The 20,116-nt window shown below is 43.2% G+C and overlaps 1 protein-coding gene across 1 annotated transcript; it reads right to left on the bottom strand.

The window, feature by feature from the left end:
* Positions 1–1,894: 1,894 nt before the first annotated feature.
* Positions 1,895–13,836, bottom strand: KMT5A (lysine methyltransferase 5A). Its single transcript, XM_044990503.1, has 8 exons — positions 13,616–13,836; positions 12,846–12,946; positions 9,822–9,978; positions 7,470–7,689; positions 6,614–6,701; positions 6,110–6,169; positions 4,891–5,081; positions 1,895–3,661 (listed from the first exon to the last, which is right to left on the bottom strand). Exons 1-8 carry the CDS (start codon positions 13,623–13,625, stop codon positions 3,451–3,453), a joined length of 1,038 nt encoding a protein of 345 aa, XP_044846438.1. The 5' UTR covers positions 13,626–13,836; the 3' UTR covers positions 1,895–3,450.
* Positions 13,837–20,116: the final 6,280 nt, after the last annotated feature.

The following is a 20,116-nucleotide window of genomic DNA, read 5'->3' as shown; positions in this document are numbered from 1 at the left end:
TGTACTCCACCATGCCTTCCTGTTACTTGAAGGAAGTATTTCATGAACATTTCTAATTCAATAGAGGCATGCTACTATTAGGATAGCAACTTAGGTGAGCGGGTCAGGGGGGAAGGAAAGGTGGTAAGATCTACTCAGGTTCTGAGTTTTATAGGCTAGCTCTGCACAGGAGGGATAGCTATTGAGAAAACTGACAGCTTCAGCATTCCCGAGGAAAGTTGGCATCTCCACAGTGAGTTACATGAAAGAGGGCAGCTCCTCAGGGAGAGGTCTGGACCACTAAAGATAGACTCCAGGCCATCTGAAGTGGATCCAGTAAGGAATGGGGAGACAATGCAGTGTTCAGAACAACAGAGTGAGTGGTTGCAATCAGCCCACGCAGGAAGTAGATGGGCAGTCTCAAAGCCTCGAATAACCTGCATCTGTGGAACTGACCAGTTCACCACCACCATCTCCATCTCCATCTCGTCCTTAGTTAAGGGAGCTGATACAGAATATCTGCCTTGAGCCTGAAACAGCTCACAGATGTTAGCTCTCCCATTCATTTCAATGGGATATTGACACCAAATCCTCATCATTGCCACTTAAATGTTAATATCGTTCACATTGAATTTTAGCAATAGAATACATCTAGAACATTTCCCCCCATGGTCCCAATCCACCTTCCACCCCTTACCAGCTGCCAAATTCCCCAAACATTCCCTTTCCTTCAGCCAAGGCCTCCAGCATACCATGGCCAATATCTGCAATGCTATTGCATTTCAACACAAGACCATACAGTATGGGGATATTTGACGGGCATAAATGGTGTATATAAATAAGGAAAGCTGTACTATTGTGTTACTTGATTCCCTCATTAATGCATTCACTTCCATGTGATCACCCAAAGCTGCCATGCTATTTCCAGTCTTGCTGCAGAATTCCAGGCCAGTTTATTACAAGGTACATGGGACCAGGCTAGAATGTGTACAATTGAGGTCTATTAGCTTAAACTGCCTACAATTCCCCATTTAAAAACTGGTTCCTAATACAGTATGAGCAGGCTCTGTGGCTGGGGAATTGACTGAAATATTTGGTTTTTAAAAGAAGTGTTCAAGACTAGACCCAAGCTTTTTAGGCAGCTTGTATTTATACAAAAGTTACTACATAGGACAGTTTGACCCCAACTCAAGGAATGCTGAACCAGTTATGAAGCCATTAGACTATCAACATTCGTGGCGTGTGTGTGTGTGTGTGTGTTTACCTTCTACATAACATGCTAAAGCCAAACTGCATGTTACTATGAGGTAGTATTCTGCTTATGATACTGGTCTAACTGCTGAAAGACAGTACAATAGCCAATAGGAAAGCAGAAAACTCCATTCTTGGTGTCCCACTGGCTTTATTGCTGCATTTCAATGCAGCAGCATCCAACTATCAATTACAAACAAGGCCTGGAGTGTATTTTCATAAACAAGGCAGGTAGGTATGGTTAGAGGTTTACAAGAAGGAGAAACTGAGGAACAGAGGTGAAGAGTGACTTGTCCAAGGTCACAGTGAGCCAGTGGTATAATAAAGCACAGGTTTGTTCCAGTTCCCAAGTCTGTGCTCTAGCCACTAGCCCACGCTGCAGAGGGAGAAGCTCCTTCAGAATGAGGGAACCTGCACACATTTTTGGCTTCTCTATTAGGGAGAGAAGAGAAGGAACTCTGTGCTGTGCCCACACCTAATTCAAAGCCCCAAAGTAGTTTGCACACAAAATATATACTGATGGTGGTAAGAGACCGTGGACATATACATATCCACCCTCCTGAGCTTTCACTGGATGGAGTAGAAGACAACAGGCATCTTAGGGTTAACCATTTTCACAGCTTGCTTAAAGATACGAGACAGAGGCAGGCACTACAACAGCCAATTCATTGTTAATAAATATATCTCTTTATTTTACAGACACATTTTCTTCAAGTTTTTGTTTTTAAAATACATCACTAGCCCACCTCTCTTGCTGCTGAAACACACAGGTTGGACTGTATTACCCTGGCTATCACACAAGTGCACAAGGCTGCCTTGGGTGGTATGAGCAGGAGGAGCAACTTTGAGAATGTGGAGAAGCAGAGGACATTAATAAAGCCACCCCTCTTGCTGACACATTTTCCAGCAATAAGCGTGGCTGGTGGCCTAAGGCCATCTTTCAGCTACACACATGCCAAGCATGCCTTGGCAAATGTTTCAATTGATAAAGAGTTCATATTCACTGTAAGGATCTCCATTGTATAGCTTTCCCATACCATGGATTTGGTTCCCCCAATAATGAGCCCGAACCTGTCATGTACTGAGCATCTTCTGCAAGGTGCTAAGCACCCTCAACTCCCAATTAAGTCAATGGGACCAGACAGTGCTTGACAGTGTACAGGATCAGGCCCTAAGGAATCTACTCTCTTCAATGCATATGCATAACTCCAAAAGCAAGACTGAAGATGCACATGAAGACAAGACTCCTAATTTTGGAAACACTCTGATCCACTTCCAGCATTCACAGTAAATAAATAATTCAGTTTCTGATGCGGCCAATTAACATTGGGAGGTAATATGTTTATAGAGAAAGGCTTTTTTTTTTTTTAAAGCCCTCTAACAAAACTCCCTCAAATCAGCCACCAACTATAAAAAAGGTACCATCTCAAACTTTTTAGAAAACAGAGTAACGCCAAAAAAGCAATTCCTCATTTTGATGACTTGCACATTTTATCTTCACATTTCTAATAAGCATCAACCCAGTTTATAAAAATCTAGCTCCATTTGGATTGGAGTATGTCTTTCTGAAGAAGGCAGCCAAGTTGATCATTCAATCCCATTATTGCAGTGGATGGTGGTGCTTTTGTTGCCAACAAGGGGCAGTGCACTGGAAAAACTGGACTCCTAGCCCAGACTAGTTAAGAATGATCCTAGCAATGCTTCATTCATGAAAAAGTCCTTGGCCAGTCAGTACTAGGTTTAAAAAATCTGACAAGTAGTCGAATCAATGACTTAAGAGTTAGAACATATGATACATCTGTCACCATCAAGCTAAACAGTTGATATCTCCCCCTTTAAAACAGGACATGAGATTTCATTGCCAAAGCAGGAGCACAACCCAAGAGATTCAGATTTAATTTCTTCCCTCCCCCCTTATAAAATATGCATAAGTCTTTGACTGCATGCTCAGGAAGCACTGATCAATCTATTTGCAAAAATGTACAAAACTCAACAATTATAAAAAAGTTTCAGTAATCTACGACCATCTGTTCAAGCCTATCTGGAAACCTGTAACAGATATTTAAATACTACAGAGCAAAAGGTGTTGTTTTAAACAATTTTAAAACACCAGAAGCAATCCACTAAGATAGCTGTGTTTAAAAAAAAAAAGAAAAAGAAAAAAGAACAAAAAATATCCATCAACTTTCTTCAACAGTGCTCAGTCCAAAGAAGGATGGATTAGTGTTTCAGCCACGGATGAGCTTCAATGGAAGCTTTGCTCCTGTCTCCATAATCATACAATAGTTCTTCACCCACTTTAATGTCTCGCGAGGCTATCAGTATGAGATGAGGTACGCCGTCAACATCATGCAGCTTTGTTTGACAATTGCCACATTTGCTGTGATTAATCAGCCTTCCCAGACGATTAGTCTCTTTTGTAGCATCGACACTGAAAGAACAAACACAGATTGGAAGATTTCTGCACAGCGCACATAAGTCACATTCTCACAACTAGAAGAGGTTAAATCCACACTGAAAAAATCAAGAGATGAAAGAAATTGTGTGCAGTCAACACAAGGCTTGAAAACAGACAAAAAATACTAAAGATCCTGATGCCACTACTGTCCTGATACGCACAACAAGCTTAAACAAACTGCTCCAACAAATCTAGTTACAGTCTTGCATTACCACAAGTCAACATCCCACAGCATATGTTCATCACAACTTTACAGTTGTGAAAAAAGGGTCTTTCAACTCAGCCATGGATTTCTTCTAGAACTGACATCTTAGAGTCACTTACTGAGCTTTTTGTGGATCCCTTCCTTCTCTAGATTTTGCTTTCTCCCCATTAGCAGCCATAGGGCAACCAGCCAGAAGGGCTTGCTGTCTTACACACAGCTTCCTCAGAAGATATCATGGAAGGTATGTATTGTGTCAGCCAGCAAAAGGATGCACAACTAGCAATAAAGACCCCTCTCTTTTAAGACTGGGTATGTGTAGTGTCCAACACATGCTCAGTCTCCACTGACCTGGGGATATTCCCAAAGTGAGCCCACACGTTGCTGTGCCAGAGCATCTACCTGAAGCTGTATAGTATCTAAGCACAGGTGTCATTGGGACAGCATGGGAGAAGTCAGACCATTAGAATTTATAACTGTCAAAGATATTTAATATGTAGGACTTTGTTACAATAGACTTAGATTCCAATATTTAATAGATACTAGTTACTGATTTAATCAGCTGCAGTAATTTTAAGTAAATCATGGTATATTACTACTCTCTTCAATTCTTGGGCTGCTTTTACAAGCAAAATCCAGCCTGGCAAGGAAGGTTAACATACAGCGGTAAATAAAGCTGGCTTTCTGACTCGATTCTCAGCTCTGCTGCTGATCTATGAACCTCAAATCTCAGATCTATCCACTAAGACATATTGTCTCTTAATTCCAATTTCACTCACTATAACCAGAAGAGATACTCAGCATGTAGTTTTGAATGTTCAAGCAATATGAGTGAAAAATGGATTCAAATAAAAAGCAAATATCTCAAGGTAAATCTTGAGCTTGGAACTTTTACACTTAGCAAGAAAGTTGAAAGATGTCACCCTTCAAAGTTTCATCCACTTATTCTATTATTATTATTTCCCTTAAATTTTAAAAACAAACAGAATCAAAAGCTTACCAGTACATTTTGCTTAAATACTGAAAGTAGTACATATAGCAGCCTGTGGATGGATCTTGGGCATACACAGCTTCTCGCTTTTTAGCATCAGTGATCTCTATGAGATCCCCATGATATTCTACCACAAATTCTCCTCGATTAAAGTGTTTGGTAGCAATTACCCCTCTCCCTTTACCGTCAATGAAATCAATCTGTCAAGGAGAAAGGAGCTCAGTTAGCAAAGCTGCAAACTATTTAAACTGTTTTAAGTAAATCTATTTCCTACCTATTCAGGGGAAAGGGAACCTACAAGGGTTTGTCTTTGAGACATTAGCACCAATACAAGAGTGTGGCACATATGAACAAGTATTTTAGATAGCAAGATATGGCAGCATATTGCACATCTTTAGAGGAGATACATGGGATGCATTTAGGGATGTAGATCACCAGATATTTAGATAGACTGTTTCCTAGATAATAAAGACCAATGTCAACTGGACGGTAAATGCAGAAAAGTGGGATTAGTCCTGTTTTTATAGCAATTATTTGATTTCTTTGAGCAGTGGGGGAGGAGTTAGTCTTTCCATTGCAGACTAGGAGATACCCTCAGTGTCCAACTTGGCTGCAACATAGAATAGTAAGAGTTAGAGATGCAGAAAGGCTCATCATGGAAGCTAGTCTAGTCCAAAGCCAATACAGTCTTGTTCCCTACAACATGTTCTCTATTTTATTATCTAATCCATCACTTCATTGGATCACTATTCCACTGCCTAACACACACAAGGGAAGTTTTCCTGCTACTAGCACAGAAGTTTCCTTATTAATTCGAACACATCACTTTTCAGTGTAGCCCTTTCAAACACCCTAAATGATTCCTTCAAACATCTGCAAACATTAAAGACTGAACAGCTTCAGGAGGTCTGATCAGATAATATGAAGTGTAGAAATTAAGTTTTAGTTTCCTTGTCCCTGCTAACCTAGGGGGGCGGGGGAGGGGAGATGAAGTACAAACCCTTACTTCTGAAAGGGAAAAAACAGCAACAAGACCCCCCCAGGCAGTGAGCAGAGTTAACTCCAGTAACTGTGATACTAGCTAACAAACTGATAGGAGCGCCACTACCACCACACTCCCATTCAATGCCACAAGGAAAAGCCTACATTTGCCGTTTAGTGTCATGCCAATAAACCTTTTTACCATACAGATGCAGTGTCATGCTATTTAAGTTGGCGTAGCAGTTACCTTCATTCCTTCTTCTTTCCCACTTTCAATTAATTCATCTATTCTCCTCTTTTCCTCAGTCTGCAAAAAGAAAAACCCATAGTATTGCTACTAGGATTTCTGCAGGGTTTCTTAAGCTAAGTGTTTCAGGAAGGTGTTTCTCTGGTAATAATCTCACTTTTCTAAGCACTCTGTGGTGCTCTATTTAGAGCTCAAGCATGTCAGTTTTGTCAGAAATATTACAACATTGAAAAGAAAATTTCAAATTGCTCTCCAGGAATGTGCAGTTTTTCTATATGAGCAGCTAGAAGGCATCCTAAAGGAACCCAAATTTAGGCTTTGCTGTTTATGAGGAAGTGTTACTTTATATAGTTATATTGTGCATTTGTTATTTGCACTTTACCTAAGACCTCTCCTAGACAGTACTTTGGAGATTACAAGTATCTGCATTCATCATACTAAATTTTCATTTGACTGGCAGTATGGAAACTGCCAGGATTCGATGGGTTATACAAAAAGCACTACCTGCAATTCCGTTTTGCTCTTCCGGGAACTTCTTCTAACAGGGTAATAATCTGTCACTTTTCGATTCTGTGATGTTTTTCCTTGTGCTCTGAGGGATAAGGAAAGGATACATAAATTAAGATTTTCTGGCCTCACTGTCCTAACCCAAAAGGGTCAAGAAGCTTTTACTTCCAAGACAGTGATTTGAGAAATTGCTGGTCAGAACTAAAGACTTTTTTTATCTGCTTTCTTCATCCTGATACAACACCTTGTACACCCCCCTTCTTCCCCACCTGGCCTCATCACCAATATTTCAGCTCAAACTCTTGAGATGAGAAAGATCAGATATTTCTCAAAGCGTAGAGAATTAGCTCAAATTACTATTATACAGCACCTGTGTGTGTCTCAACCCAAGATTTCCATCATTAAACCTGCTCCATGGTTGGCTGCTGCTGGAGAGGGATGCACCCACCACACAGCGAAACCTTGATTTACACTGCTCATGCAAACGTGAGCTTAGATACCAGCTCAGCCATCAGACCACTAGCTATAAAGGTCATATCCTGGGTCTGGCCAAAGAACTTCTTGTTTTGCCCCCCTCAAAAATGAAGTCTTAACCACTTGGTTAGTTCCCATTAGTTAAGATTCGTGGAAATGCTCACCAATTTCTGCACAAGCTAGAGAGCTGTATGTTCAAGAAAAAAAAATCCTTTGCAAGGCACATATCAATGCTTACATCACAGTACAGAATGTAAATTAAATTGTTCTTTAGGGCAGGTTTCAGAATAAAATATAGCAGAAAATATTTCTGGCACATTTGCTTAAAAAAAAATCCAAGATATGGCATATGGATGCCTTTGCTCCCCACGTCACCTACTTTCTCCTTGGTCCGGGTTTTGCTTTTACCACCTTCTTCTGAGCTTGCTTTGCATTTGCTGCGTCAGTAGAATCAGAAGGAAGAGGCATGTTTTTCTGAGTTTCTGCAGCTTCTTGTTTTTGAATAGGAAAGGACACTGAAGAATCACACCCACTTTCTTTATCATTCTGGTCTTCTGGTTTTATAGCACCTTCTATTGTATTAAGAGTAGTTTTTTTCCCTGTGGATGGAAAACATAGGGCAGACTAACATAAGATGTCTTCTAGCTTTCCTTTCTTCTACATCACAAAGTGCCCATAACACATAAAGGTTTCTAACCTGTATTTTATCTGTATCAAATTACAGGGGAGGGATGGGGAAGCATTGTGTTACATGGCAAAATAAGTAGTCATAAGGGCCAAACTGGACCAAGTTATCTGTTATGCATCATGAGTCTAATTCCTACAGGTCAAAGGATGGAGAGGGATGATTTGAACCCAAGTATTTTGTCTAGTTAAAGATGTTATCCAGACACAGAATTTCCCAATTCTTAACATCACAGACACTACAAAGGGAGTTTTGTAACAATTGCACTATTGTCCAAGCCAGCAAGTTTGCCATGTTGAACTCTAAAACTGGCATGACAACTAGATTAATACTCTGCAAGGAAAGTGACTATAGGAATCTGCTGGGGTACTATAGTCCCATACTTAGTGGCTATTGGTATCAAGAGGCCAGTGCCATACCAAAAAAAAAAAAAAAAAAAAAGCAATGGAAACAGAAAAGGAATCAAAGTTGCTCTTCTATTATACACATTGTAACAAATCTACATGCTGCAGCTGGTACAATCAGTAAATGCAGACTCAGAATGTGGGTGGAAGTCTCTAGGATTCTTGGTAGATTCTCAAGGTAAATGGCTTTAAAAAAAGAGAGAGAACAACATTCTAGACCTTCTCCTGGCCTAGAATGACCTCATGGCCTAGACTCAGCAAAGCTGTTAAACATGTGCTTAATTTTAAGATTTAAATTAGTTTTAAGAGCCTTGCTGAATAGGGATGGGATTACTCACATGCTTAAAGTTGAGTACATGCTTAAGTTCTTCGCTGAATTGGAGCCTTTATCAGAAACCTCTAGGGGCCTGATGCAATCACTGTTGAAGGCACTGCAAATCTTTCCACTGACTTCAATAGGGACTGGAACGGGCCCCCAAGCATAGACAAATTGCAATCCAAGTCCTCTTACCATCTATCTCCAGAGCCCTCACTTTTTGACAGGGGAGGTTCTTTATTTCAAGAACATTTTCTATTGGTCCATCCCAGCCACTTTTGAGACAGGACGTGCTTTTATTTTATTGGCTTTTTCTTTGTTGCTAGGTTTGCAGCTAGGTTGATGTGGCGTAAGGCGGAAGCCATTATTTTCTGTTTAATGGAAATGTGAACTGCCTTTTTTTCTTTTTTTTTAAATGACACCCAAGTACCATAGCGATTGGTGCGTAAGAAATCCTAGTAATAGACAAGCAGCAGTAAAACTAGTTAGGGTCAGACTAATTCCATGAACACTGGAAGAGATGTTAACTGCATACAACCCAGTATCTTGTACATACAAATTTTCAAGTAACATTTGTATCCTGGTCAACTAAATAAATTTTTTTTAATAAGTGCTAAAATTGGTGAGATCCAACGGTTTAAGATCAATGATTCTCCAACTAATCTACAAAACACTCCATTTGGTGTATAGAGCTACTTCTGTAACAATGAAAAAGCAGCTACCAGTTTTCTAGCATTGGTGGCCCAGTCCAAGAAACAGTTTTCAAAAGATGCTTTCCCCCACCACACCCTTAACTCTAGCCACACAGACACCAAACCTGAACACCACTACCTTTCATCACACTACCTGGCTGCTTCACACATTTCTTGGCTTGGTGTTTCCTTGGCACTAATTAAATAGTAATCAAATTTGCAGAGGAAACCAACTCTGGGTAATAAACATGCAAAAAAGAGGACAAGCCAAACTGCAAAGTGACCCACAGAGATTAAATACAAATGGGGACATGCAGGGAATTTAGGGAATATTAAGAACTAAATATTTAAGTCCTACACCAGGAAAAGAAAACAAGTAAGCCAAGAGACAAAACAAGAGGGAAATTTTAACCAAGCAGCTGCATCATTTAATTTAAGTGAAATTGGTAAAGAGAGATCAGTATTCACGAGAGAGCTGAAATTCCATACACACTAACTATTTGCTGGGAAGGCAGGGGGTCTACAAAAAAGGGATCTTAAGTTGTACCCAATCTGAAAGTTTGGGAAAAAAGTACTGGGCTAGACAAGGCATGTTTTCTAACCCACATGCAAACGGTTGTAAGGTCAATCTTACCGTCTCCTCTTTTGCATGTTTCATTTAGTGTTTTGCCTTGACATTTCACCTCATGATGCATGACCGAGTTTTCCTCTTGAAGTGGAGGACGAGCACCAGGAGATTTGTTAGAACTTAGGTAGGTGTAGATTTTGGACTGGCCAAGAAATACGTTCTCCTAAAACAGAGACCCAATAAAGCTCATTACATCAAAGAAACTCATCAATCTCAAGCCTCCAGTTGGTATCTGGATCATGCTACATAGGCCAACACCTACATTACTGCAGCATATTTGCATCTGAATAGCAGAGTATACATAAAAACCATCTGTGTTCAAAAAGCATATCACTCTGGTTGGTAACAGCTTGAACAGAACTTGCCATGCAAATTCTCAGCACAGGCACTTCCTCAAAAACAAATTAAATGCATCATGTTAGTTGAATTAAGTGTTAGGGTACAGGCCTAAATTCTTTTTTTGAATGTGTACGTATCTCCTAGCGACTTAAACACAAGGTGCAATGCTGGTATCTGAGGGCAGCATTTGGTGCTAATATTTTTCTCATGGACCTACATAATTAAGGTTCTCTCTCAAATGTTTCTTTTTTTAATAGAATAACTATTTAATTTTTGATGATTTTTCTCCGAAGTAGTAAAGAACAGAGACAAGTATATTCCATTATTTAGGGAGCCGATATTCCTCTTGCAATTGCATTAAAAAAAAACAAGCAACAAAACTGATCTAAGGCTAATTGTTTAAAAACTCAGCTTTGGTAATTCTCTGCAGTTTCTCCTCCCACCTCCATTCCAAAAATCAATTCTAGGACACAGATCAATACCTACAATACACAGAGGTACCAATAACATCAGAAAGAACTGGATGACCAATTTTAAAAATTAAGCAGCATTGTTTCTAGCGCATTGTATGAACAGGTTAGAAAGCACTCCAGAATCTGCTCCATATGAGGTAGGTACTGAATGATGCTAACTGTACTCTGACAATGTAGAATCCAATGAATGAAGTTTGTTCTCCATGACACACTGCCTCATGTGAAATGACTGTCCCTTAAAGACAGTCTCTGCAGTGTTCAGATTGAGCAGGTGTAACAAAGTATGACATAACAGTATTTATCTCAAGCTTTGTGGCTCAGAATCTGAGCTTTGAATTTTAAAGAAGTCTCTACCTGTTATGATTATAAAGAAAATCTCAAAAATGTGAGCCAAGCATAACCAATGCAGGGAAGATTTACCTCAGTCTGGAACAATAGCTCTGAGAGGTGTTAAATGTCATTGTTTATATGAGCAATGGAAAGGGGGCGGGGGGAAGGAATTACAGATCTGCGCGCTCGTTTTGGCATCATGAGTAGATGGTGTTTGGAAGATAAGGTCTATTACATTTTCCTCCATCCAGTCAATCAAGAATGAGCTCAGGAACACAGCAAAGCCCAAAAGAGCACTTAAGCCCCATTTAAGGATCTCACAGGCATATTTAAATCCCACTGAGAGTAAGCCAAGCTCCAAGAGCCCAGCAGAGCCCATGGGCATATGTAGAGAACATGCACAATCTACCATGAGTGACGCTTCATTGTAGTGATGCAAGAACATACCAATGGCCATACTGGGTCAGACCAACGGTCTGTCTAGCCCAGTATCTGGTCTTCCAACACTGGCCAGTGCCAGATGCTTCTGAGAAAGTGAACAGAACAGGGTGATTTATCGAGTGATCCATGCCCATCATCCAGTCCCAGCCTCTGTACTTGTGTGAGAAGGGCTTATGTGGAGGGCTTAGAAGAGTACCATTATCTTCTCCCCCCTCTCTCAGGTTTGACTCCCAGGTGTCTATTGAGTAATTCTGATTGTTCAATCCCATGATGTCATATGTTGAGACATCATTTAGCCAGAACCAAGATTGCCTTGGGTATATTTCTCTTACACACAAAAATGATTTTCAGATGTAACCAAAAAAAAAATATTTTTTCACAAAAAAAGGAACCCTACAGTTAAAGCATAAAATGTACCACATATTCCAACAGATGGGTGCATAAGCACTGAAAATTAAAGGGAGCCTATTGTGGAACATACATATGTTTTAACCTTAAAACTGGATAAACTGCTTAATGGTATAACCTTAGTGCTCTGCGTCTGAATTAGTTGTAATATGTAATTTTTTTTCCAGTAGAAGAATTGTTAGTTCCTGGCCATTTAAAGGCTCACTCAGCTTGTTTAGCTGCACTTGAGAAGTCAACCCCTTTCACAGGTCTATAAATATTTTTCTTCTTTCTGTAGCATTTAGGTCCCAGTTTTGTGGGCACTTACAGATGCACTAATCACATGCTAAAAGTCAGGCACATAGGCAAGTATTTGGAAGACCCCGGTTTTAAGACTGCAAATTCTTGCAGGCAGGGCGGGAGATAGTAATTGTAGGTGTTTACACCGCTACCATAAGCCCTTCTGCTGCCACCTGATTCCCCACAGACAGACTCTTAAGCCCAGCCAAAGCCTCGATGAATAGGGATCAGCTTGCAAGATTGGGGCTACAGTGAAGCTCGGATCCTGCCTAGGGCTTGCAAGGCTACTGCAATAACAACGGCGGCGGCGTCCTGCCAGCACTTACACGAGGAACGTTACTCGCGTGAGCATTGACCCATTGACTTCAGTGCGTCTGCTGCGGCAAGCTCCTCCCGGCTGGAAGCACCGGCGGGGCCAGGCCCGGGGAGCGCCCCCGCGGGACAGCTGCATGGCCACGTCTGCCCGGGCGGGGAGCAGCCCCGGGCGCCCCTCGGCCGGGGTTCGCGGCGACAGGCCCGGGCTGGCTGCAAGGGGGGGGGGGCTTTTACCCCACACCCCGACTCTGCCTCCCCGCGCTCCTGCAGCCCGGCCCTGCCCGGGGAGGAGCCGGGGTGTTCGCCTTGCTGCCCGGCCCCGGCCCGGCTCCAGCCGCCCCTCCGCAGCCCGGGCTCGGAAGTGGCAGGAAATTACCTTTCCGGCCAGGGCCCGGCCCCCCGCGCCCCAAGTGTGTGTGTGGGGGGGGGGACACGCGGCGCTTACCCCGTTCATCCTGGGGCGGCCGGGCCCCCTTCTCTCGGTGCTCTCCGGAGCCGCCGCCGCCGCCTCCGCTTTGCCTTCCCGGGGCTTGGACATGGTCTTGCCTAGGGGAGAGCAGGGGATGGGGGCGTCAGAGCCATGCCCGGGGCCGCTTCAGTCCCCGGCAGCGGCCGGAGCCGCCGCCACCTGCGCCATGTTTCACGGGCTCCGTGCGGAGAGGGAAGCCCGGGCAGGCCGGCCCAGCGCGCACCCCGCACGGGGGGGAGGAGCGCCGCCGAGCTCCCTCCCCCCGCTGCCGAGGACACGCTGCCCCCCAGGGGAGCCCACAGCGGCGGTGGAGGGGGCAAACCAGCCTGGGCTTAGGGAGCCGGTGTCTGACACCGCCCGCCCCGCAACACACGCCTCCTAGACCCCCACAATACCCCGGACCGACCCACTCACACCGCCCTCCGTGAGACATGCACCCCCCAGTGCCCCCCGGAACCATGCACCCCCCCGGCCTCAGCCCCCCCCCGGGCCCCAGTCACCCCCCGGGCCCACCCCTCTACATAGCCCAGTTACCACCCCCACGTCACACCCCCCTCCAGAACCCCAGCTCCATTCACACCTCAGAACTCCAGCGCCCCACGTGCCTCCGCCAACCCAGCCACTCCCTGCCCGCTTCTCTCTGCCCCCACAGGCGCCCAGCCACCAGCCCCTGCCCATATCCAGACCCCCACCCCTTGGACCCTCCGTGACTTACCCTCCCCCCCAGCCCCTGTCAGGGCGGGTACCTTTAGCCATGGCTCCGAGAGCGGAGCCAAGCCCGGCTCGAAGCTCTCCCGGCAGGAGGTCCCGCTCCAAGAACCTTCACGGAGACTCAGTGTAGCCGAACTGCTCCAAAGAGATACACTGAGCCGCTCTCTGCTACCTGATTGGCGTTTTCCACTTGCCTATCACACCTCCCCGATCTTTGATTGGTGCGCAGGGAAACGTCCCGCCTTCCCCGATTCCATTTGAGCCATCCAAGTCAGCGCGGCGGCCTCCCAGTAAGGGTGTTTAAATGTGCGTCCCCTGGTCGCTGATTGGCCAGTGCGAAGAGCACGGGGCCCGTGATTGGAGGCCAGGCCAGGAGTTGTCCATCCTTTGCTAGGCTGAGCCATGTGGGTGAGAGTTCTGGATCGCTTGACAAGAGCCTTACGTACTCTTAGCCACTGTATATGGGGTTCAAGTTGTACATAAGAGCCCCTATGGGGAACTGTGCAGAATACCCTATATACACAAATCTCTCCCCACTTTTCCCAATCTCTGGCTCTATACTCTTTCCTTCCCAGCATCTCTCTCCCTCCCTCCTCCAACACACATAAGAGAAAAAAAATAGATCCAACCGGCAATTTTTCCTACTTGAGCTAAATTATATTTGGAGCCCTGAAAAGACAACGTTGACTCCCCTGAGACTGTAAAACTCTTCTGCTGAGCTCTGTGTATCCTGCTAACTAGACCCGGTTCCAAGAGGTTTGGCTATGTGCACATATGCACATTGCGATGGGATTACATGTGAGGGTCTGGCTTACACAACCTTGCACATTTTATTTTAAACAAAGCATTCAGCTCCCAGGAACTGAAAGAGCATGGTTATAGTTTCTGAATTGTACTTCCCAACACCAGGAAGTACAGAATGCAGGTGTGGAGCCCTATCCACTGAACATACATCATGGTTGCAGGGTTACATTCAGGGCCGGATTAACTCTCCTGTGTGCCCAGAGCTGTTAGATTTTGTGGGGACCCTGTATGCAAGTCTTTTTCCTAATTTAAAACAAAATGCTCACAATTATGGCATAGAGGCTATTAACGCTATACTAAACTGGCCTTTTAATTAACATAAAGCCATTCTCAATATTAAAACATGTAGAATATAGTTAAATTCATTCAAAATAGCCTACTTCTTACTTTAGAACAGCTGTTATATTAGTTTATTTCTGGGAGGGAGTTTGGTGCAGGAGGGGATTCTGACCTGGGGCTGGGGGTTGGGGTCCAGGAGGGGGTGTGGAGCCTGAGCAGGAGTTTGGGTGCAGGAGAGGATTCTGACCTGGGGCAGAGGGTTGGGGTGCAGGAGGGGGTGTGAGGTGTAGGCTCTGGCTGGGAATCGCTTACCACAGGTGATTCCCGGCTGGCAGTGCGGCAGGGTTCAGGCGGCAGGCTGCCTGCCTGCCATAGCCCAATGCCACTGCCAGAAGTGGCTGCTGGCACGTCTCTGTGCGCCCCTGGGGGGAGGGGGACAGCATGTCTGCATGCACTGCCCGCGCCCACAACTGCCACCTCCACTGCTCCCATTGGCTGGTTCCTGGCAAATGGGAGCTGCGGGATGGTGCTGGGGGTGGAGGCAATGTGCAGAGCTGCCTCACCCCCCACTCCCCACTAAGGACCAGAGAGACATGCCAGCAGCTCACAGCTTCTTGGAGTGACATGGGGCCATAGCATGCAGGCAGCCTGAGTCCTACCAGGCTCAACCAATCGATTGCGATCCATGGGTTGGTGACCACTGAATTGTATATAATTATTGATTTATTTTTGCAGGGTCCCCCCTTAGCCCGAGGCCCTGGGCTGCAGCCTCTAAAGCCCCTGCGTTAATCCAGCCCTGGTTACATTGTACCTCAAAGTCAGAAAAAATATCACCAAGAAGCTTGTAGAAACAAGGAGGCTGAATACCACATGAGACCATCATTGGGATACAGTGCTGAGCTTTTCACCTCTAAGTTTTTGGTATCAATTCAGCTAATTTTGGTAATGAATGGAAGTTATTATACAATGGCAGTTTGGCAGCCAATATGAAATGAGTTTGGTGGCCTAAATATAGCTCCCACTGGTCACCCAGCTGCTTCACAAGTCAACATCGCTACAACTGGCATCAACTTGTTGGCAGTCCTAGCAGAGAGGCCAAGACATGATTGGGCAGTGGAGACGGAACTATCTTCTCCATCTTAGAGATAGTTCCTCAAAGTCTATCTCTTCACTGACCAAAAAAGATGGGGTTTTACAGCCACATGGTTAGCCAGCATTATCTAGTTACACCTCTACCCTGATATAACAAGAATTCAGATATAACGCGATAAAGCAGTGCTTCGGGAGAGCAGGGCTGCGCGCTCCAGCGGATCAAATCAAGTTCGATATAACGCAGTTTCACCTATAACACGGTAAGATTTTTTGGCTCCCGCGGACAGCATTATATCGAGGTAGAGGTGTATCTTGTTGTAAAATTCTACTGAAAACAAGGCTCTGTATTTTTTACAAAGTAGCTAAGTAAGGTCAGTCATAGGTGGTGGTGAGGTTTAGTGTTGACCAACTTATCTATTCAAGCATTTATACCAAGCTGATCAGCAGGATATCTGAGCTCTTTATATAGAGTCTGGGTCTGATTTTGCTATTCAAACTCACACTCTACTTCTGAAATCACTTACTGTGTAAGCTAATATTTCACGAGTAATGGAATCAGCATGGACGACTTACAACTAAACACAACAATAGCAAATTTTGTTCTCTCTGCTACTCAGCTGTTACATTTTGTTTCTGTTGTCTTTCTATTATGGAGGAGGGGTAGTAAGACCGTAGTTAAGGTTGCATCAAGGGTTTCAGTGTCACAGGGTAATGACTTGTTAATATATTCTAAATTTTCTGAGAATAAAGCACAAAATAGAAACATAGTTTTCAAGGTCTAATCTTAGAGCTGATTTTTATTTTGTGAAATATTATTATTAGTAGGATTGTAGGTAAGCTAAGTCAGAGAAACTTCTTGCAATCAGGGCTGATGTGTGTTGTCTGGACAGCGTGTTGGAAGTTTCACTGCTGCTCCTTGCAGTGTATCCGTTCTGTGAATAAAGGACTGCAATTTCCAAAGGTGTTAAACCTGCAGCTGTTACAAGCACACACACACACACACACACACACACACACAAGATTCTTTAATAATCAGTCAATGTTTTAGATGTCAAACTACTAGAGAATGTGCAGAAGATGGGCCATTGGAGGTCCAAATATACACTTTTGACAAAATCAGAAGTTTCAGCACAGATGTGCTGATTTTCAGTAGCAGATAGGAGGCCCTGCTGGTTGCTGTAATAGAAATGGAGTAGAGAAAAAGAATATTATTTTGTCCTAAACAGGAGGCTGAGTAAATCCCCTCATTCACACACACCGCCAAAAAATAAGGCTGTCGATAATGGGGTTTTTTGTTTCTTTTTTTTTTACTAACATTTCCGACTGTTGCTATTACCAGTTCAGTTCCACAGGCCATGATCATGATGATACGACTATTGCAAATAGGGCTCAAAGCACCCAGAGACATTTTAAACACCATGACCTAGGTCCTGCAATGACCTCTACATTGGTGCAGAGTTCTGTGCTCAGTGAAATATCAGGCCTATATCATCTACTCTCCATGCCTTGCATTCTCCTCAGGCTTAGGATTGTTTATGGAGACTCTTCTGGCATAACACTGTAGTGTAGATGCAGCGTACACTGACGTAAAGCGTTCTTCTGTCCTTGCAGGAATACCACCTCCCCCAATGATGATGATGACAACATCGACAGAAGTATTCTTCCATCAACATGGCTGTGTCTACACTGGTGGTTAGGTTGGCATAGCTATGTCGCTCAAGGGTGGGTTGTTTTTTTTTTCAAGCTACAACTTTTAAGTGTAGACCAAGTGTCAGTAGAACTGAGAATGATAAGGTGGTTAAAACAGAATATTGTGATAGGTCTCCCAATCAATGCGCTTAGCACTGTCCCCATACACAAAGGAAGAAAGTCCTTGCCTTAAAGAGTTTACCATTAAAGTAATCTTATATTTATCTGATTTTATTAAAACATAGTTCTGATTGCTATGGTAGCAAAGCACACAGAATACAAAAGATATAAATAAACCACCTTCAAATTATGGCTCTCAAACTGCTACTACTTTGGCATTTTAGCTTGTGCACCTGCAGATACTATTTCATATATCTTAGATGCCATAATTAAGGCTGAGATGGCCATTCCTGACACTGGATGTAAATATTGTTTAAATTTTAGCACAGAGTTTGTACAAAGCAACATGATGGAGCATCCATGAAAGATGCAACTGACAATGTATGTCATCTCATATGTTTTAGAAATAGATTTTCTTTTGTGCTCATTGGAGAAATATCAAAACCCACATAAAATTACAGCCTTTTACATAACACCCTCAAAGGATAACTCCATAGTTAAAACTATTTTAACCTGCCCCCCCTATTGTTACTGCACCGTTTCACCAATTTTTCACCTATACTTAACAAAATCGAAAACCTAATCATAACAAATCAATGGGACAAAGACACAAGAGTAAGTTGAGTGGCGAGAGATAACACTGTGTTTTGAAGCATCTCCTGCAATTCCACTAAACTATCTGGGACACAGTTCTGAGTCTTCAAGTATAATAGTAAATTAGTAGTAGTATTTTACAACCTTCAAAATATGTAACAAAAATGTAATAGAATGTCAGACAGCCAAACGGAGCAACATCATAGAGGGTGGATTCTACACACTTGCATGAAAACATTGTAAACCACTTTTTACATTTGCAGGGAGTCCAAAGGCTTGTCTACTTCAGGGATTTTTGCACAAATGTTGCAAGCCTTCTTTTTCCACTGGTGCAATGAATCTATACAAGAGGGTTGTGCTGGTGTAGTACACCAATGCAAAAAATCTATAAGGTAGACATTTCACAGGCCTGGTCTACACTGGGGGGGGACACACACGAGCTAAGTCGGTCTAAGTTACGCAACTTCAGCTATGAAAATAGCGTAGCTTAAGTCGACGTACTTAGAGCTACTTACTGCAGTGTCTTCACTGCGATAGGTCGACTGCTGACACTCCCCCGTTGAATCCGCCCATGTTTCTCGCTCTGGTGGAGTACCAGAGTTGACAGGAGAGCGCTCGGCGGTCGATTTATCGCGTCTTCACTAGATGTGATAAATCGACCCTCGCTGGATCGATTGCTCCAGAGGTAAGTGTAGACATGCCCATAGGCTGGGACAACGCCTGAGCCTGACTGCTCTCAATGCTGCTCTGAGTTCTGCTGCTGCTTATATCATCAGATTAACGCCCCCATGACAAACCTCCAAACAGAAAGTGAAGGTTAGGGTTGAAAAATCACTAACTGTTCAACAATCAGATCCATGCAGGGAGGTATCCTTGCACCCCTGTGGGGCCTATTGACTTCAATGCAATTCTGTGTGGCAGCAAGGGTCCACCCGTCCAGATCCAACTCGAGGATCAGGACCATGATCCAAAATTAAACAGTAAAATCCCAATTCCACAAACATTCACACCTGAGTAACTTAATCCATGTGATCAGTTCCAACCAATTAGATTATTCACAAATGTAAAGTTACTTACATGTATGTTTGCAAACCCCAGGGATTAAATATAAACTCTTTTTTGCTAAAGGTGACCTGCATAGGAAAAAGCAAATTGAGCCTGTGTACTTTTGTGCTTCTTTATGATGTACAATATAAAGAAGGCCCGAACATTTTTTTTGTTTGTCTGTTGGTTAATTATAAAAAGGGTTTTTTCCTGATAATTTTTTAACATTAGAATTTCAGTTCCTGTTTAGCCTGGAGCACTAGTTAAGCTATGACATGATAAGAGCCAAGAGAATGAAAGCAATGGAGAAGGAAAGGGATTTTAGTCAGACTTAAAAACTCTTTTGTTAACTATTTAACTGCAATGACTAATGAACATTTAGGAAAATGAATGTATTTGTTAAAATTCATCTCCCCTCACCCACTTCCTCTTCAATGAGACCTCCAATAGATTCTCCAGGAAAAACAGGGAAGGCAATAGTTCAGATTCCTCTGTAAAGAACAAGTAAGAAAAAAAAGTCTTAAAAATGCAGGCCCTCTTCTTATACTTCAGAGAAATAAAGTTTTACAGATCACCTTTAGCTAACCCCTCCCTAAGCTAATTTGAGGTTACTATACCTAAAGTTTGATGTAGATTTGGTAATGAGATCAACACATTAGCTTGTCATATATGTAAAGTCAAATCTTGGACATTTTAAAAAGTTTTCTGTGAAAATAGAATTTGAAATTGTGGCTCCACGGGCAGCCACTAGGGGGCAAAAACAAACTACGGTAAGTAACCATCATCTCCAGAGCAACAAAGAGAGCAATGTCATCTAAAACAGTCTGCTGCATTGGACAGTGTAGGTACCATTTTTTTTATGTTTTATCACCACTATTAAATGACAAAAAACGCTGTCTTTTCTCTTAGGTCTC

Source organism: Mauremys mutica, chromosome 16 (assembly GCF_020497125.1).
Source record: "Mauremys mutica isolate MM-2020 ecotype Southern chromosome 16, ASM2049712v1, whole genome shotgun sequence".
Classification (NCBI taxonomy): Eukaryota; Metazoa; Chordata; order Testudines; family Geoemydidae; genus Mauremys; species Mauremys mutica.
This window is presented reverse-complemented; position numbering and strand designations above follow the sequence as displayed.